At 37.0% G+C, this 20,585-nt stretch overlaps 1 protein-coding gene across 3 annotated transcripts in view; it reads right to left on the reverse strand.

Annotated features, from left to right (window-relative positions):
* Positions 1-4,360: 4,360 nt before the first annotated feature.
* The window catches only part of PPP2R5E (protein phosphatase 2 regulatory subunit B'epsilon), a 78,728-nt gene continuing 62,503 nt past the window's right edge, over positions 4,361-20,585 (reverse strand). For 2 of the 3 annotated variants that reach the window (XM_081332060.1, XM_081332062.1), the window contains exons 5-15: positions 18,613-18,705; positions 17,990-18,120; positions 17,828-17,887; positions 16,103-16,211; positions 12,456-12,509; positions 12,296-12,346; positions 11,520-11,639; positions 10,043-10,170; positions 8,925-9,026; positions 8,056-8,199; positions 4,361-6,598 (exon numbers count right to left, since the gene is read on the reverse strand). In XM_081332060.1, the coding sequence (XP_081188186.1) occupies positions 6,499-6,598; positions 8,056-8,199; positions 8,925-9,026; positions 10,043-10,170; positions 11,520-11,639; positions 12,296-12,346; positions 12,456-12,509; positions 16,103-16,211; positions 17,828-17,887; positions 17,990-18,120; positions 18,613-18,705 (1,092 nt within the window). In that variant the 3' untranslated portion in view covers positions 4,361-6,498. The remainder of the gene's footprint in view (positions 6,599-8,055; positions 8,200-8,924; positions 9,027-10,042; positions 10,171-11,519; positions 11,640-12,295; positions 12,347-12,455; positions 12,510-16,102; positions 16,212-17,827; positions 17,888-17,989; positions 18,121-18,612; positions 18,706-20,585) is intronic. The other variant, XM_081332061.1, reaches the window with a different exon arrangement.

Below are 20,585 nucleotides of genomic sequence, written 5' to 3' on the forward strand. Positions count from 1 at the left end.
AATGTGGGCTAAGATAGAGAATTTGTGTTACAGCAACATCCAAGGAAGAGACTTAGAACTTAGCTCATAACTAGTAAACTAGTAAACATTGCAGAAATACTCAACTTCATATTGATTCCAGGTAACTTTTCTTTTATTTAAATAATGATATTCATTCATTCATTCCTATGCACCAGTTCCACTAGCTTCCAAATATTTTCATGGATTTCTGTTTTTAAAAAGTTCAATGGACCTCAACAGTTTTACAGAGTAGAAATTAAGCTTCTGCTGCCCTCTTGTGCTGAAGCCATCAACCGCAATACAATTCAAAAAAGTTAATAAGTCACTAAAATCAAAGATCTGATCGAGGGGTTAAGGAATTGGACTCAGAATGGGAATCTTGAATTCTTGCTTTAGGTACCAAAGCTAATTGCCCCAATGACTTTCCCTCAACACTAGGAAGGCAGCCACGGCAAATCATTTCTGAAAATTGCCTGAACGTCTCTGTGTACCAATACAGAAGAATAGGGTTGAAATGAGGGGTCCTTGGTGCTCTCTAAGCTTTATTGCAGATGTTTCATTACCCAAACTAGGCAAAAACATCATTGCTAGCAAATGGTCTCCTTTATTCATATCACATATGGGCATCAAACACTTCAGAATCAGCAGATGATGTTACCTAGTTTAGGTAATGAAACATCTGCAAGAAAACAAGCAAGGTCAGAGAGCACCAAGGACCCTTTACTTGCCCATGGGGTTGCCAGGAATCAAGACTGATTAAAGGTACACATATATCAGCCTTCCCTCCTCCCCTTTCTCTCTGTTTATGCTTATCTTATTTAATCTATGCATCTTATAGTTTTAAGAATATTATCAACTGTTTTAAGTATTATTTATTATTTAGCATGTAGCATACACCGTCAGGGAAATCCTCAAATGGTAGACACACAATGCAGAGCTGACAGCCTAGAATGCTAGTTGATTCTGTTCAACGCTTACACGCCTAACCTTGGTGCATCACGGAGGGGGATGAATGAGCTTTACACCAGACTGTTTCAAGTAGTTACTAAAAAAGTATATAATGCAAATAAATATGTAAGAGAAATTTTCCATAATTTTCAGCCAACACAGGATAAACAAAGCTGAATACATCTATGTATTCAAGTTAGAGAAATATATGGCTCCAAAAAATCTCTAAACATGAGGATTTAGTGATTAAATATAGGCATGTTGCAAGCTTTTGAAATGAGGAGTGATTTGGAGACAAAGAGAAGTGGTACATTTTTAACCTTCTCAGGATGCTAGAATTTTGATGTCATCTAACAATATTTGCTGTATAGATTTTTATTTACTCAATTTGGACTGATTGAATAAATTATCTATAAATTTAATAAATAGATCTAGAGGAGGGAGGCATTAGTAACTGTGGCTAAATCAGTATTTACTTTAAGCCCAACCAAAAACATGTATCAAAATGTATTTGCGGCATTGAAATCAAAACCTGTAAGATGTTAGGCACAGCATCACAACTGAAGTCCATCACTTGTGCAACATTGCAATGTATATAAAAAAGACGGAGTTTGGCTGCAATACGTCACCCAATATCTTGCAGGTTTTAACACATCTACCCCTGCAGATACCCATGTTACAATGAATGATTTTAAATTGAATTATTGCACCTTTCCTGTTATCTATGTAATCCTTTTTGTCACAAATTGCAAAGGAACTGTTTCATTAAAAACACATATGCATTTTTTCTGTGACTGTGGCTGCTCTCAGCAATAACAATTAAGATTTTTGAAACATCATTCTAAACCAGAAAACCCTTGGACTGGAGTGAAAAGTTGTATTTGCTTCACTGTTAAGAATCCAACGACATGCTTTTAGATTGAGGCTGTGCACCATGAATGAAATTTGGGGTGTTTTTTTTAAAGCAAACAAGAGTTTAGGGCATTTGTCTGCTTTTTGCGCCTGGGGCCACAATATTGATTTTACTGGATTGAATAAACAGCAGTATTAGAGGAAGGAATGGAGAAATGATGAAGAGTTTGGAAAAAAATATTGTGACTTATCTGGCAGCGGGAGATAATGGTGAATTTATACTGGCATCTGATAGAAATCTACCTCAGTTGGAATTACTCATTTAGGTTTTGTTTACATTAAAAATATTAAAAAATGGGCAGGATTGTGATGGATCCCAAGAACGATGCCCATGGGCATATTGATCCAAGAGTCACACATTAGGGATTTCAGGTCTAATTAAGTTTAAAATATAAGTAACAATATATGCAATGAAATGTTTACAAAGTTGTGATCTAAGTAAAAATAGACTATCTTAATTACTGAATATTTTAAAAAGATTGAAGTCAATTAATTTGGTTTTATCTTCTGAGATTTTTTAATCTAGATTTTTTTTTATTTATTAAATTTATTGGCAGCCAAACTTACCACAGGTTAACTCTGGACTGCTTTTAGTATTATTTTGAGATTTTATATCTCAAAGCACTATGTTTAAATGCTATTTCTTTATCTTCAGCTTGGATTAATTTAGATAATTTAACAACTGGAGAAAAAACTTTTTACATTGAAAAAAGGAATATTCAGAATTTGTGGTTTATAGAGTTCTGCTTGATGCAGAAAGGCTGTGCTTCAACTATCTATCAAGTGAGATTGGGCAAGTGCTAACCTGGGCATTTTATGGCCTATGGGCCACATTTGGCCCATAAGCAGTCCCAGTCCTGCCTGTGTCCATGGTGTCAGATGGTGAGGGGGAAGGGGGCAGCATCAGGGGGCTGGGGTAGCAAAAAGTCAGGGTGGTAGTCTTCCACAACAGTCCGTTTCTCATGTGGTCCCTTGGGAAAATTAAGTGCCCACCCCTGGGCAGGTGGGTTGCCTTTTAATGAAAACACAGTTTTTGTAGTGGACTCCATCACTACAACTGTCTCCAGAGTAATCTGTGCCCCTGGCATCTTTTTTACTGCACTTGAACAAAAGCAAATTCTTTTCAAATAAGTCCTTTAAAATATTAAGTCCCCTGAGCACCTGGTCCCTGATATCTGAATGGACAAATGGTCATTTTAAACTGTCCTTGGCTATAATCTGAAGCTGTTCCATGAACATGTTGGTAGTGTCCTTGATCCATCAATCCCGTCTGACTCATGGTCAGTTTTTCTTCCTTTCCTCAAACTTGCTGAAGATAGTCATTTTTTTCTGGTTTATCATCTACTCATTTCACATGATCAAAGTATGTGAATTACTGCTTACCCATCATCACCTCAACATAAATGGTGTCCAGGACTGTGTGATTCTTCAAGAAGTCCTTATTACTTTCAGTAATTAGCTCCAAATTTGTTATTTGAAGATGTCTTTATTTCTCTTTTTCAGTGTACAGACTTTACAATGCATTATAACTGTTTTGGTCTATTTCTTCTATAGAAATCATCTTTTCCTTCATGATCTTGTTTAGATTTGTCACTGCCTTCCTCATCAATATCTGCTCTTTACTTCTATATTTATCTTTTTTGAGCCTAAAAAGATGTTGCATTTAGCCCTTTTTCCAAATTGCTATAAAATTGTTACACGTGTTCCACCATTATGGATATAATAGAGGCTTAGACTTGTACAAGAAGTAAATTAGACTGTCGGGGGGGGGGCAGTTTAACAGCCTAGCACTTACATAATAATAATCTTGTCTGTCATGTCTTGCTAGCATTCATTTAATATTTTGTTCCTTATTTTACCAATGTGAAAATATGTGGTTGGGATGAACTCATATTTTGTCGGTAACCTTTTTTACTCTAATCTCCACCAATATGGCATCTGGAAATCTTTCCAAGAGCCCCTCTCCAAGGGAGATGGGTGGTTAAGAAATATGAAAAACAAATAAATCTAATGTCTGAGGAGGAAATGCAATAGAATCAGGTTTGAATAATCAGAGCCATCTTTGTTCTTTACTCAGAGAAAGCCACTTAATAGAAGGCATCTCATATTAAATGTTTATATCTCTTCATATAGAAACCTGCCTGTAGAATAATACATTTTTTCTCTCTAAAGCAGACATGTCAAACTTAAGATGTCATGTGACATCGTGCGACGTATCGGAGCTTTTTTCCCATTGCTGGCAATGGGGTGGGCGTGGTTTTGTTGTGACGCGTCCAGCCCACGTGCTGGCAGTTTGACACCCCTGCTATAAAGAAAAAATCTGAAAACTGTCCCTAAGGTAATACTGCTAAAAACAACTGGGAGTCAAGTCACTAACTCTAAAACATGGATTTTTTTTAAAAAAATTGCTACTCTAAAATATTTTAGTTAGAGAGAAACAGATTAAACCCAAAACCTACAATAAAAAAGGACCGCCAAAATCAAGAAGGTCTAAGGGATATGATTTGTTATAAATTTATTTCATCTTCAGAATTTCAGGTTGCACCTTTGCTCCAGCACTTTTTAAAATAGAACATTTCGCCTATGGCAACATCTGCCAAGTTTACATTGAGTCCCAGTCAATGTTCTTAAAAGAGGCTTAGATTAATACCATTAAACCATGTTGTGTTCAGTGTTATATATGACTAGTTTAATTCTGAATCCCCTAACCCACCCTGATTTAGCAGTGTCAAGTTTTTACAAAGCTCTTCAATTCACAATATCAGTATGAAAGACCCATATGTACAAACTGTGACCTGATAATCCCAAAATAGTCAGATAGGATTGGTTTTTTTTCTCTCCCAGTTGTCTTGGGGGCTGAAGCTGGGGTTAGGGGTGAAAACAATAAATCCATGAAGTCTACCAAATATTTATATGGCAAGAAGAAAAATATATAAGCTTAGAATTAATACCACATTTTTGTCAATGCCAACAAGTTGTAAATTCATGTTTGCAAATATCACAAAAGAATCATGAACAACAACTCAGTTTTATACTGTAAGTAATGCTGGATCAATGGTTTAGGATTATCAATCATTGTTGTCATATGCTGTCTGTAACAGTTCAAAAGCATCCTGGAGAAAAATCCTGAAAAACACATACCTTACGGTATATAATAATGCACCTGCATTAGCTAAATATATACTGTACACAAGTCTTATCAGCATTTTATCTACCAAAGATGGGAGATTCCACTTTTAAATACAAAGCAGATAGCCAGTAATGTATACTTATAATACAGCCCTCTTTTTTTTTAAACCTTGAACAATTTGGTCACAATGCACCTTTCATATAAAATCATTTTAAATTTTATTATTAATACTCAGGACATTAGGGTTGTCAGAACTGGACTATTCTTCTTTCAATAGCATCTTGAGAACCACTTTTGATAACAAATAAAACTGGGAATGGCATCCAACTTTAGGATGCTGAAACATGTTATCCATAATCCATTCCAGCTCAAAGCAAAAAAGATGTTACTTGTGATGAGAAACACCATTAGGGTGCAAACTCACCACTAAATCTTTCCTCCCCAAAGATTACATCTTTTCTTTTTTTCTTTTTGGCTGGAATGTTTAATAAATATATATCTAGAGAGGGAAGGCAACAACTTCAAATAATTCAAACTCTTTACTCAACTCATCCCTCACCTGTTAACACATATTTGATCCATCATGACAGTCATAGACCCATTTCATTGGTATATTTTTTAAAAATTATTTTCAAATGGCCTAAAGAAAAATATAGCAATACAATAATTTAGCCTCAGTATTACTAACACAAATCTGGTCTCATATGATCAACGGTGTACATTTAATACTGATCATATATTGAAGTCTGTGTTGTTGCCACTGCACACTTAGTTAAGGATTGGTGAGATGAGCTTACTGTCAATTAATACATTGACAAATTCAGAGCATACTTCCCAATCCTGATTATAACCACCTCATACTTATTTATAATGTTCACACTGAAGGAGCACCAAAGCAAGTCTGGTACTCAAAAGTTGCTTACACCAGGAAAAAAAAACTTCTTAGCATTAAGGACCTCTATTTTTCATGGCCCTATTCTGTATAAACATTCAACTCAAGAAGATGTGCAAAAAGGAGAAAAAAATAGTCAAATTACATCATAGTTATCAGAGGAGAAAGATGTTACACAAACTCATAAGAAAATGACAATCTTTTTTTCTCTTTTACTATAAATACATTTAACAGTTTAGCAGAAACACAAGCTAAATTTAAGATTGTTCACATTTGAAGTTGTATCACTCTCTGCTAATGATAAATAAGGAACAGGTCCTGACAATGGAATTTGGACATAGCAATTTTCATCAACAGATCTTTTGAAGACTGCTTTAAAGGGTTAAAACAATGATTTTTTTTAAAAAAAAGTTCTGAAAAGTCCATCTGTTGTCCAAACTTTGGATTGAAGTCCTTATTTTTTTTACTTAGAGACAATATATACAGTGCTGTTGTAATAATGAAACAAATGTGAAATCTACTGTAAAGTTGCACAATACAGAAAACTGTTGCTCCATCTTCTACTACATACATGTGTGACTCCACAGGTTAATTAATGCTGCTTTGTTTCTTTTTGTTAAGTTGGAATTATTCCATCACGTCTAAGCCCTCTTTTCAGTTCCAAATCTTCCAGTTTCTTCCATAGTTCTTCACGTTCTTTTTCTTTTTTCTTCTCACTAGCAAAATTAAAAAAAAAATGATGGCAACATTTTAACACCTACAAAACCACTACAAAAACAAAACAGTATTAGAGTAAATTATGCACCAAGCATCCAATGTTCCCTGAAGAATTCTAAAACTGAATATAAAAAAGAGAAACATTATAGTAACATCATGGACTTAAACAACAATACAAGCAAATGGTGCCTTGTAAAATCCAATTATTTCAAATCCAAAAGTTGCACCATTGGCAACTTTACTCTCATAATGTATCTGACTTTCTTCACTATTAAATGAAAATGTGCTCTAGATAACAAACAAAAATTGCTAAAAGTTAACAAATTAAAGCTATGTATCACATATATACTGTGGTATCGCTGTTGTTTTAAAAAATAACTTTGCTATAATTCCTGCATTTAAAGCCATTTAAAACTATACTGAGAAGTCACCACTGCACAAAATCTAGTATAAACCTGCGCTAGAGGGTTACATTTCATGTCTAGGAATTACTGTTTTTGTTCACTCCTTATTTATAACATTCCTTTTTCATTATTTATGAAAACATTTGTTGGTAGCATTAATTTTCACCCTGAACTGTAATTGAATGGTGATCAAAATTTTTGAGCTCAGCTTTTCACAAAATAGCTATTTTAGATTTGTATATTTTTCCTGTTTAGAAGCTCTGTAATATTTTTTTCAAAATCCAACTAATCTACCATCTAAATGTGTATATTTTTATAATGCCCTAGAATGAAAAATAATAAAAACACACATCAAAACTATAGTACTGTATGTTCATCTGAAATCTTAGAACTTTCTTTTAATAAAAACCAAAGCAAAAAAAAGTTTGCATCAAGTTTGCTCATCAATGTTTTCTGTATTTACAATTACCAGATAGCTGTTAAAACTTGGTTCTAAAAAATATTGTGGTTGGATTTGTAATAATTGAAATGTTGACTTTATTTTTTTTAAAAAAATAATAATAAAACAAACAAACCATAGAAGTGAAAAATCATTCTTAAATTATAAAATAATTTCTTTGATTCTTATGTAAAAAGGATATATAGTTTTAAAATATATTTGATGGAAAATCAGTGAAGATTAATTTTGACAATCTGAGTTTATCTAATATAAGATTCCAGCAAAGATGCCAAAAAACATGCTTGACATCCGAGGTTGTACAATTTCTCTATAAATATAAATCAAGTTTACAAAATGATTAGTATTAGTAGCATCTTTTCCTAGAAATTCCTGTCTAGTTCTGTCTAGTTGAAAGAAAAAGTTAATAAGCAAGCATAGAATAAATTGGTCTATATCACAAAGTATAAAGCGCACATAATATTAACAGTATCTATTACCCCACTAATTACATTTCATATTTCTAAATTTTTAAAAAAGCAGTGAGCTATGAGAGCCTGGTAATCGAATTAAACAACATTGTGGCCTCCAAAAATATGTGAGAGGCTATACTAACCTAACAAGGCTTGATGACATACAGTACCCTTCGCTTTGCTTGTGGGAACCCCAAGTCTCACAAAAGAAACGACTTTCACCAAGTCGCAAACTGCCCAGAGTTCCCGAAGTTTCCTCATTAGTTTCACCTGCTGCTTTGGATAAGCTGAAATTTCAGACAAAAGATGAACTATAATTGGAGAAGGATTATTAAGGAAAAGACAGAGAAACATTTTATCTAAGGTGCAACTAATGATTGTATGAATGGCACTTCTTCTAGATCCTGCAGTGTCAAAGCCTTGGATGTATCAAGATAACAGAAGCCGAAAAGCAGGACTGAAAATGTGTCACTTTGCTCAGAGATTTCAGTAAATGATCAGGTAGAAATCATAAGGGTTAGTGTCAAATATTTTCTCACCTTACCAAAAAGTCTACTATATTCTGAACCCTATCTTCAAGCAAAGTGATGATTAAATTGTTGAGGGATTTTTTTTGGTAACGATTTTTATTAGGCCTAAATTCTTGATACATGTAAGTCTTTAATAACATAGAGCCAAAAGAAGTTCTGTGAGGAATGCAAGTTCACAAGCTACGCAATGGGTACTGTATCTCATAAAGGGAGAAAAAAAATAACCATTTATGTCTTGCAAGGGCCAGGCTAATGAACATGCAGGGAGAAAAATGAGGCATTGCAATCAATAGTGTGTGAAAATTATGCAATTACTGCAGGGAGGGAGGGAGGGAGGGAGGGAGGGAGGGAGGAAGGAAGGAAGGAAGGAAGGAAGGAAGGAAGGAAGGAAGGAAGGAAGGAAGGAAAGAAGGAAGGAAGGAAGGAAGGAACCAAAAACTGCAGGTTTTATGCAAAGCTGACAAAAAGCTTTAAAAAGTTACCGCTGGCGATCTGACTTGTAAGTTGCTGTGAGCTCATCAAACATGGCACTATTCATTTCCATAAATGCCTTCAGCACATTGTATACTAATGCCACAATAGCCCTGTAAAATATGGAAGAAACTTATCAAACTGCTCAAAAAGGTTAGAAAACATTTTGTAGCAATTTGTTCTATGTTCATGTTTGAAATATTCAAATTCCTTTCATTTCACTCGGAAAAGGTAAACTATTCTAATCTAATCTCCAAGGCTCTACTATTATAGACCCTTTGAGACACCATTGTTTCTCATTTGAATGATGCATGTCAGCTCCCATACCTACAATGTTTTGTGCATTATTATTATTAAAAATGATTAAACAATTTTTCCAGATGCACTGGCCATAAAAGACAATAATTTTCTTTTGAAATGACCTTTCTTCACTTCCCCAAATCTAACAGGATTCCATGCTAACTAATTTTCTACAATCATGGCCCAGTACTAGAAAAGGAAATTTAGACCTCTATTTTAATAATACTGACAGGTACAAATTAGAAAAACAGAAAGAAGATATAATTATTTGAAGACAGAAAAGAAAAAAATCTTACATATAAAATTGTATTTCCCACACTATATTCTTTAAAAATGTGGAACCTCAGGGGAAAAAAACTTCTTTATAAAAATAAAAATACTGATCTTATTAGGCTCACACCTAAATATAGTTGGGCACTATTCTGAAACTTCAGTTTCACATTCTTCACAACTTTTCTTTCACTTAAACATTTCTTATTCAGTTCCTCAAAGTCAATTTTTACTGCAGAGCACACTGAATAAAACAACACCTTATTGTGAAGATTTTTGTAAAAATAAACCCAATCAGGTTCCATCCAAAAAAAATATGCATTTTCAAGTAGCAAAGGGACACTTTATTTTTTACTTTATTTTTTGTCAGATGATTAAAATAATATTATGGTCTACATATTCCCTAGTTGGTGCTGGTCTGCAAACTACTAAGTATAGTAAACTACTGATAACATTACCACCATTCATATGTAGTTCTCCATGTTACAATACAAAAGAAAGCACTGAATTCAAAAGAATAAACAAATGTACTGAAAAATCAACAGCAACAACAACTTACGGATTCCAGTGTTCTTTGGAAATCCTGTATAGACTGGAAAACATGATAGGAAGTATTACATTGGAATTCTCCTCTATCAAACTCATTATGTATTCATTATTCCAATAGTAAAGTGCTCTTTCAGCCACCTTGAAATAAAAACATAGTATTATTTTTAAAACTGTTTATGTCTAATTGCAAACAAAACCAAGTAAAAAAACTTGCCCAAGGGGAAAAAATGATACAAGGTAACACCAACTGATAAAAGCAGGAATTTGCTTATGTATAGAGTAAGTTTTCTTAGTTGTCTCCCCCAGAAATCTGATAAAGAAGTTTTCTCAACTCGGGCAGAGATATTTGGTGTGCAAGCATGCATGCGTGGTATTAGTGCATACTGGGCCATTACTGTCTGGCCCTTCAGTTTGCATTACAATACTGCATCCGCTATCTTGCCAGTGTTGACCCCACTCCCCTATGTTGGCGAGAAGAGAGAAAATTAAGTAAGGCAACCTCCAGTCAAAATTACTAGCTCAAACTGGGAAAGGGGTGAGAGGCAAGGACAGAATTCTTCAGAACCACAACTGAAACATCATAAATTATTTCCTATTCCAGATTATTGACTTTCAAGAAACTATCAAACTACCCCTCCCCCAGAATGGTTGGACTGGAATATACCAGAAGAAAAATGGAATGTTCCACAGAACATCAAAACATTACATCCTGCTAATTTTGTACATTTCTAATTAAATGCTCTTAATTATCTCTCTCTTTGGGGACCTGAAATATTAAATTACATCTGATGGAGTATACTGACATAGAGACGAGGAATCTACTGTACTTGGCAAATGATGCATTTTTCACAAACTTATATGAATTTTGCATCTATCACTCTTCCCTATCCTATTAATTTTTCTATGATTTCCATGCTGAGCAATGAAAAACAAACATTTTTACATCTATCTCCATTTATTTTTCAGTAATCTGTAAGGATGTTATTAGAACCGATCCAATACTATTTCTTTCATAACAATTTCCTACTAGAAAGATATGAGTGATAGATGAATATGTGGAACTTGCTTTTCACAAACTATGAAAGTCTTGCATGAATAAAAACAAGAAACAAAAATCCTGAACCTATTCACCTAAAAGGAACAAATATTATTGCAAAATTCATTAATTTTTCCAGTAAATAGAATTAACATTGTCCTTGAAAAAAATAATAGCAGCTATAATACTAGTAATAATATCAGCAACTATTAGTGTAATAATATCACACGAAGCCATTTATATCTATGACTGAAATCTGTCCTGTCCATCTCCTCATAATTTGTAGTAATAGAAATGATAGAAGTGGGCTTCTGAAGAAGAATTAGATCTAATGAGGATGTCAATTCCAATTAAACTTCACATTAAAGCGAAGCAATTTAAACCATTCCCCAAACACAAGTCTGACATAACAGATTTATAATAATTAGTCTCATCTAGTTGCAATACTGACCTGAAAATGAGGGCTAGAGACACACTTAGCTAATTGTTTAAATAAGGGTTCCTGGATTTTGACAAACTGTGAAGGTTCAATCACATCCAATATTTCTTCCAGCTCTCCAAGGAACATGACCTAAAATAAAATGTTAAAAAAATATTAAATATGAAGATTTTTTCCTTACAACCTATCTGTTAAGTTTCCAAAGCATCAATTCAACTGAACTTTTTTGAACAAAAGGAATGCTCATTTGCTAATGCTAGCTGTAATTATTGGGCTGTTTCTTAAGAAATAAGTGCATTTTAATTGACAATATCATGTAAAGCATGCTTCAATTTGCTTTATTGTTTTGTATTTCAGATTGGCACCTAATATTAAAAATAAGAGTTTAAAAACCCCTTTTAAGAACATCTTTTTACATTTCCAGATGGCATTAAGAAAGTATTATTTTATTCCTACCCCAAATGGAGCCTAATAATATTATTTATGTCAAAATCTACACTGGAGTGAGGATGGAAATAAATGAAAAAACATTACTCCTGACATTACAATACAAAATATATTCCTTTGGGATTAGTGGTCAGGAAATTGCATGCAAGTAAATAAGGGGCAATGCAGATTTTGTTACTTTGATAAAAGTTCCATTTGCTATGGACAACCATGTCTTTATGTTCCTTTTAGTAATTATATTCTTTGCTGTATTATGAAATATAATTTATTTCTGTCTCAAGATTATCTTTTCTTTGTAATCTATTTTAAATAGGAAAACAATCTAAGCTCATCAAATATACCTCTTTTTGACTGCAAGTTTTCGGCCAGAATTTCATTAAACCTCTAATGACCTAAATTAAAGTAGAAAAAGTAAACAGAACAATTAGAAATCTTCAAGATCTTTATTCAATATTTTAAAAATGTTTTTAAAATGTTCATTTATGTATTTCTTATATTTACAGGTTCTGTGAGTGAAGGGTCTTTCTCTAGAAACTGCACAATGCAATACGCCAACTGCAGAAACAAAAGAAAACATGTACATTAAAATCTTTAATTGAAAAGAAAACAAACATAGTTATAAGTTATTAAACTTGATGCATAGTTTGAATAATAACTAGTAAGGGTAGAATGCCCAATAGTATTTCTTGGTTCTTTCATTCTACTTTTTGCCACAGTGTCTTCCACCTTTCATTAAGGATCGGTCCTCTCTCCCCTCCTGTTCAACATCTACATGAAACCGCTGGGCGAGCTCATTCGTGGTTTCGGGGTGGGGTATCATCAGTACGCTGATGATACCCAACTTTTTCTTTCCACCCCGAACCAACCCAGTGATGCACTCGACGTGATGTCCCGTTGCCTGGAAGCGGTCCGGGTTTGGATGGGGAGAAACAGGCTTCGACTCAATCCTGCCAAGACTGAGTGGCTGTGCATATCGGCATATCGGATAAACCAGGTTGTTCCACCACTAATGATGGGGGGTGAGGTGTTACCCCCCCATCGATAGGGCTCGCAACTTGGGCGTCCTCTTGAATTCACGGCTCAATTTTGAAGATCATATAGGAGCCGTGACCAGGGGGGCTTTTGCCCAGCTTCGTCTGGTGAGCCAGTTACGGCCCTATCTGGACCAAGATGCCCTACGCACAGTCACCCATGCGCTTGTGACCTCCCGGCTAGACTACTGCAACGCTCTCTACATGGGGCTGCCCTTGAGGACCACTCGGAGGCTTCAGCTGGTGCAGAATGCAGCTGCGCGAGTTGTTATGGGAGTTTCCCGATACTCCCATGTAACACCTCTGCTCCGTGAGCTGCATTGGCTTCCGGTTGTCCTCCGGGTGAGATTCAAGGTGCTGGTAATTTTATTTTTTTATTTATTTTTTTATTTTAATTCCATTTATATCCCGCCCTTCTCCGAAGACTCAGGGCGGCTTACAAGCTTAGCAGTAGCCTTCATTCTATGTATATGCCTGCTTATTAGGGCTTTCACACACACCCCAAGCGGCATTATTACAAAGTCAGCTTAATTGCCCCCAACAATCTGGGTCCTCATTTTACCTACCTCGGAAGGATGGAAGGCTGAGTCAACCTTGAGCCTGGTGGGATGCGAACCTGCACTAATTGCAGGCAGCTGGTGTTACTTAAGGAGGCATTAGCCCACTGCTCCACCAAGGCTGTAATGACCTATAAAGCTCTAAATGGCTTGGGTCTGGATTATCTAAGGGAACACCTGCTGCTGGCATCAACTTCCCATCGTCCTGTGCGCTCCCACAGGGAGGGCCTTCTTAGGGTACCGCCGGTTAAGGAATGCCGGCGGGTTATCCCCAGGGGAAGGGCGTTCTCTGTGGGCGCGCCGGCCCTTTGGAATCAGCTTCCCACGGAGCTTAGGACCGCCCCCGACCTTTGCTCATTTCGTAGGGACTTGAAAACTTGGTTTTTTGAGTTGTCTGGCCCAGACTGAGGGGTTTTAATTTTTAATTAATGGGGTTTTAGTTAAGTTCAGGGATTAATTTAATCTTAGTTTTAATTGTTTTTAATTGTATATGATGTATTTTAACTTTTAATTTTCCCTGTAAACCGCCCCGAGTCCTACGGGAATAGGGCGGTATATAAATTTATATATATATATATATATATATATATATATATATATATATATATATATATATATATATATATATATATATATATATATGTATGTATGTATGTATGTATGTATGTATGTATGTATGTATGTATGTATGTATGTATGTATGTATGTATGTGTATATGTGTATATGTATATGTATATGTATATATGTATGTATGTATGTATGTAAGTAAGTAAGTAAATAAATAAATAAATAAATAAACAAACAAACAAACAAACAAACAAACAAACAAACAAACAAACAAACTGCAACTATAGTCTGCGGGATTCCTTTAAAACAGAACAAGGAGCAATGCATGGAGCTGTAATACCAAAAGACAGATTGGGGATTCCCATCTTCCTGTATTGCCTTGTCTGTCTATAAGTGGGCTGATTAGGATATAGGTCCTATTTCACTACAAGTCATACTCTGCTGCTGGAAGCAAGACTACAACACATTTGGTCTAAATCATATTCCACAGTACAGGTAGTTTAGATAAATACCAATCATGACGACTGATGTACCATTTAAACCAGGGGTGGGGAACAATGGCCCTTTTATGACTTGTGGACTTCAACTCCCAGAATTCCTGAGCCAGCCGCAAGTCATAAAGGGGCCATCACTCCCAATCTCTGATTTAGACAGTAACAAAAAAACATTTCTAAGTGTATGCAAGTAGACCTTTACTTACAACCATTCATTTAGTGACCGCTCAAAGTTACAAAGGCATTGAAAAAAGTGACTCACGTCTATGGCAGCATGATCAAACTTCAAATGCTTGGCAAGTAGCATATATTTATGAAGTGTCCAGAGGTCATGTGATCATTTTTTGCAACTTTCTGACAATGGGGAAGCCAGATTCACTTAACAATTGTGTTGATAACTTAATAGCTGCAGCGATCATTTGGCAAGGTAGTAAAATGGAGCAAAATTCACTTAACAACTGTCTTGCTTAGCAATGGAAACTTTGGGTTCAACTGTAGTCATAAGTCGAGGAGTACCTGTGTACCAGAGCAACTATATAAATGTGAATTTAATAACATTTATAATTCATTACTAAATAATTTGCCCTTAAGATATTTTTCCTTTACACTTTTGGCAGCATTAAGCACCTTCTGAGATCTTGTGAAATGAGTTAGTGGCTTTATAGAAAACAGATATATGAAAAGATAGCAAGGCTACATCTCCAGGAATATTAGAGTAAAAGTTTACCGAACAATGCTTTCAATCACTAAGGAAAAGGTAGGCATGTGGCATAGTAACAATTATTATCAGCTTAACAAAACAAGAATATTATATAACCTAAAGTACAAGAACCAATCAGAATTCATGCTGGATATTTTGCCCCCCATGGTTACATCTGACATCACCCTGCAAACAAAAGTGTGTATAATCAAGGCTATGGTCTTCCCAGTTGCAATGTGTGGCTGTGAAAGTTGGACCATAAGAAAGGCCGAGCACCGCCTTTGAACTATGGTGCTGGAGAAGACTCCTGTGAGTCCCTTGGACTGCAAGGTGATCAAACCAGTCAGTCCTAGAGGAGATCAACCCTGACTGCTCTTTAGAAGGTCAGATCCTGAAGTTGAAACTCAAATATTTTGGCCACTTAATGAGAAGGAAGGACTCATTAGAGGAGAGCCTCATGCTGGGAAAGACTGAGGGCAATAGAAGAAGGGGACGACAGAGAATGAGGTGGCTGGATGGAGTCACTGAAGCAGTAGGCGTGAGCTTAAATGGACTCCAGAAGATGGTAGAGGACAGGAAGGCCTGGAGGAACGTTGTCCATGGGGTCGTGATGGGTCGGACACGACTTCACAATTAACAAGTTTACAACACTGAACATTTTAGAACAATTTGTGGACCCAGTCTGTTATGTATGGTAGTAAGTTTATTTCAATTTAGTGATATTGTACATTGTGTATAAAACAGAATGTGACACAGCTCTTAAAATGTAATACATAACACTGTACTTAAGTTTCTTACCTGTGCATGGAACAGCGATAGACTTCTAACAGTATGTAGAGGGATCAGTACTTTCACCAAAAACTGTTTATGCTCTGCTTTAAGAGGTAAAGCAAAGCCATTGATAATACTAGAAATAAGAAAAGAAGAAACATTTTATTTATTTGTTTGTTACATCATATATAACTTGCTTTTCTTCCAAACTTATTGAACTCCATCTTCATTTTATTCCCACAACCAAAACCCAGTAAGGCAGGTTGGGTGCAACTGGTCCAAACACAGTCAGTGTCCATGGTGAAGAGTAGATTTGAACCTAGACCTCCCTAGATCTTGTTCTACCTCCCTTACCTATAATGTACTCAATATGCAATATACTGAAATCTGAAATGAGCAAAACTGTTTCTGATCTGGCACAAGTGCACTTTCTGCAGTTGCAAGCAACTCCTTAAAGAAACATGTCTTTTCATGAAACTGCATAGAAGCTATGTAGATTGAGAAAACACTCTGAATTCAGGAAATCTTATGGAAATTATTTAATAATAATAATAATAATAATAATAATAATAATAATAATAATAATAATAATAATAATAATAATAATAATAGTAATAGTAATAGTAATAAAAAAATTGGAAGGGACCTTGGAGGTCATCTAGTCTAACCCCCTGCTCAGGCAGGAAAACCTATACCATTTCAGGCAAATGGCTATCCAGTCTCTTCTTAAAAACTTCCAGAGTTGGAGCATTCACCACTTCTGGAGGCAGGTTGTTCCACTGGTTAATTGTTCTGTCAGGAAGTTTCTCCTTAGTTCTAGGTTGCTTCTCTCCTTGACTAGTTTCCATCCATTGCTTCTTGTCCTGCTTTCAGGTGCTTTGGAGAATAGCTTGACTCCCTCTTCTTTGTGGCAGCCCCTGAGATATTGGAACACTGCTATCATGTCCCCCCTCATCCTTCTCTTCGTTAAACTACACATACCCAATTCCAGCAACCGTTCCCTATATGTTTTAGCCTCCAGTCCCCCAATCATCTTTGTTGCTCTTCTCTGTACTCTTTCTAGAGTCTCAACATCTTTTTTACATTGTGGTGACCAAAACTGGATGCAGTATTCCAGGTGTGGCCTTACCAAGGCATTGTAAAGTGGTATTAGTACTTCACGTGATCTTGATTCTATCCCTCTGTTAATGCAGCCTAGCACTGTGTTGGCTTTTTTGGCAGCTGCAGCACACTGCTGGCTCATACTGAAGTGATTATCCACTAGGACTCTGAGATCCCTCTCACAGTTACTACTATTGAGCAAGGTACCACCTATACTATACCTGTGCATTTGATTTTTTTCACCATTGAATTTCATTTTGTTAGATAGCGCCCAGTTTTCAAGTCTGTCCAGATCCTCCTGTATCTTAAGCCTATCTTCTGGAGTACTGGCTATTCCTGCCAGCTTGGTGTCGTCTGCAAATTTGATGCGTTCCCCATCTATCCATATTCATATTTATATTCCACTTGTCTTGTCTTTTAAATAAATGAATAAACATTTCCATATAATGGAAATTTAATTGTGTGATCTGGCATCTAAATTTAGTTTTTATATTACTTTTAATGAAGCAAGCTTTTGCGTGTGTGTGTATGTGTGTGCACGTGTGTGTGTGTGTGTGTATGCGTGCTTTAAAATATAAACTTGGATGAAAGAGCAGCATATTTACATAATATTACTATATTTACATCATTATAAGAAAGGGACTTCATTACCTTCCTAATATTTCCAGCAGTTCAGCCACACCATTAAAATGTTCAGTTTCATAAACAAACCTACAAAGCAAATTGCATACATTAAATGTTCATATTTATTCAATGATAAAATCATGTAACACCAAAAGAAGTTTCTTGTGCCCCTCTTCTCTTAACACTTACCGTAAAAAAATATTATTAATCTGTTTTCTGATAAATGCTCTAAGACCAAGGAACTTGCCATAAATTCTGTGTAAGACTGTTTTTAAATAGTCCCGTTCCCGAGGATCTTCACTGTCAAATAGTTCCAAAAGCTAATAAAATAAAGCAAAACACAATGGGTCACAGATGTTACTTGACTTTCAGCTTTTAATATCTCTGAAATACTTTATTCTATCCAAAACCTGCACTTTTTTTGTTTACTATGTTCCAAAATCACATTGCATATCATTAGTTTTTATCTTTCTGCCTAATTCTTGCCATCTGTTTCTTTATTAACAAGTGATAACAGAGGAGGGCCAATTCAGATTTCCTGCAGGACTTAGGGTATATTCATATGAGGCAAGAAATGTTTCAATTAGTGGATTCTGGCAAACACTTGTATAAAATTCTTAGTCATGGCATTTACTATTTCTTGAAGTTTACATCCAGTAAACTTAGTTGTAATTCTCCAATATTAAATATTCGTACAAAATATCCCCTGAAATTGAATGAGCACAAGTAACTAACCATTACTATTCATCTTGATTAAAAAAGGCTGGTACATTTATTAATAATGTAAGATTAAATAAAATAGAGCACTGTACCTGTAATACAAATTTTTGATCTATATATTTTTTGGCAATGCTGGGCTGAAATTCTTGGCTTTCCAAAAATCGTATGAAAAATTCATATATAAGCTGCAAAAAATAATAATTAATTTAATTTTAATTTAATTTAATAATATTTCTATACCGCCCTTCTCCCTGAGGACTCAGGGCGGTGTACAGGGCAAGAATAAAACACAGAAATTTACAAAAACTAAAAGATAATTAAATGCATGCCCGATTAAAATACAATTGGTACATAGTAAAAAGCCCCAATAAAAATAATAAAAAACCCCACCAATCCCCCCTCAGGCCAGGCCGGCTTGCTCGAACAAGTATGTTTTCAGATCGCGGTGAAAGGAGCGTAGATCGGGCGCCGTCCGGAGCTCAACCGGTAACTGGTTCCATAGCTCCGGGGCGCCCACAGAGAAGGATCTCCCCCTGGGGGCCACCAGTCGGCATTCTCTGACCGGTGGCACCCTGAGGAGGCCCTCTCTGTGGGAACGCACAGGGCGCAGGGAGCTTGATGCCGGCAGCAGATGTTCCCTGAGGTACTCCGGCCCCATGCCATGGAGGGCTTTAAACACCATTACTAGCACCTTGAATCTCACCCGGAAGACAACTGGTAACCAATGCAGCTCACGGAGCAGAGGTGTGACATGGGAGTATCGGGAGACTCCCAACACAACTCTCACGGCTGCATTCTGTACCAGCTGGAGCCTCCGGGTGGTCCTCAAGGGAAGCCCCATGTAGAGAGCGTTGCAGTAGTCTAGACGAGAGGTCACGAGCGCGTGAGTGACCGTGCATAAATCATCCCGGCTTAGATAGGGCCGCAACTGGCGCACCAGGCGAACCTGGGCGAAAGCCCCCCTAGTCACAGCAACCATGTGATCTTCCAAGGTGAGCCGCGAATCTAGGAGTACTCCCAAGTTGCGAGCCCTATCTACGGGGGGTAATAATTCACCCCCCATAGAAAGAGATGGAATATCCGAATAGACCCGGGATGAAGGTATGCAAAGCCACTCGGTCTTGTCGGGGTTGAGTTGAAGTCTGTTCCTCCCCATCCAGACCCGAACCGCCTCCAGGCAACGGGACATCACGTTGAGGGCATCACTGGGGTGGTTTGGGGTAGAAAGAAAAAGCTGGGTATCATCAGCGTACTGATGATACCCAACTCCAAAGCCACGAATGATCTCACCCAGCGGTTTCATATAGATGTTGAACAGGAGAGGCGAGAGGACCGACCCCTGAGGAACTCCACAAACGAGAGACCTCGTGGTCGACCTCTGCCCTCCTGTCAACACCGACTGCGAGCGTCCCTGGAGATAGGAGGAGAACCACTGTAAAACCGTGCCTCCCACTCCCAATCCCCTGAGACGCCGCAGCAGGATACCATGGTCGATGGTATCGAAAGCCGCTGAGAGGTCTAATAGGACTAGAACAGAGGAACGACCCCTGTCCCGAGCCCTCCAGAGATCATTCACCAGCGCGACCAATGCCGTCTCCGTGCTGTGCCCGGGCCTGAAACCCGATTGGTACGGGTCTAGATAATCCGCTTCATCCAGGACCAAAGGGAGCTGATGCGCCACCACACTCTCAACAACCTTCGCAAGAAAGCGAAGGTTGGAGACCGGACGAAAGTTGTTCAATACAGCTGGGTCCAAGGCAGGCTTCTTGAGGAGGGGCCTCACCACCGCCTCTTTCAAGACGGCAGGGAAGCTACCCTCACTCAAAGAAGCTGATATAACTGCCTGGAACCAGCTGCGTGTCCTCTCCCGGGCTGCATAAACCAGCCAGGAAGGGCACGGGTCCAATAAACATGTGGTGGAGCTCAGTCTCCCCATAATCCTGTCCACTTCCTCCGGAGTCACAGAATCAAACTCCTCCCAAGTGATATCGACAAGACCACCCGCGTCCTGATCGTCAGACTCTGCCCAGTCAGAGTCCAGACCGGTCCGAATCCGAGCGATTTT

This window comes from Vipera berus (genome assembly GCF_964194415.1).
Source record: "Vipera berus genome assembly, chromosome: 1".
Lineage (NCBI taxonomy): Eukaryota > Metazoa > Chordata > Lepidosauria > Squamata > Viperidae > Vipera > Vipera berus.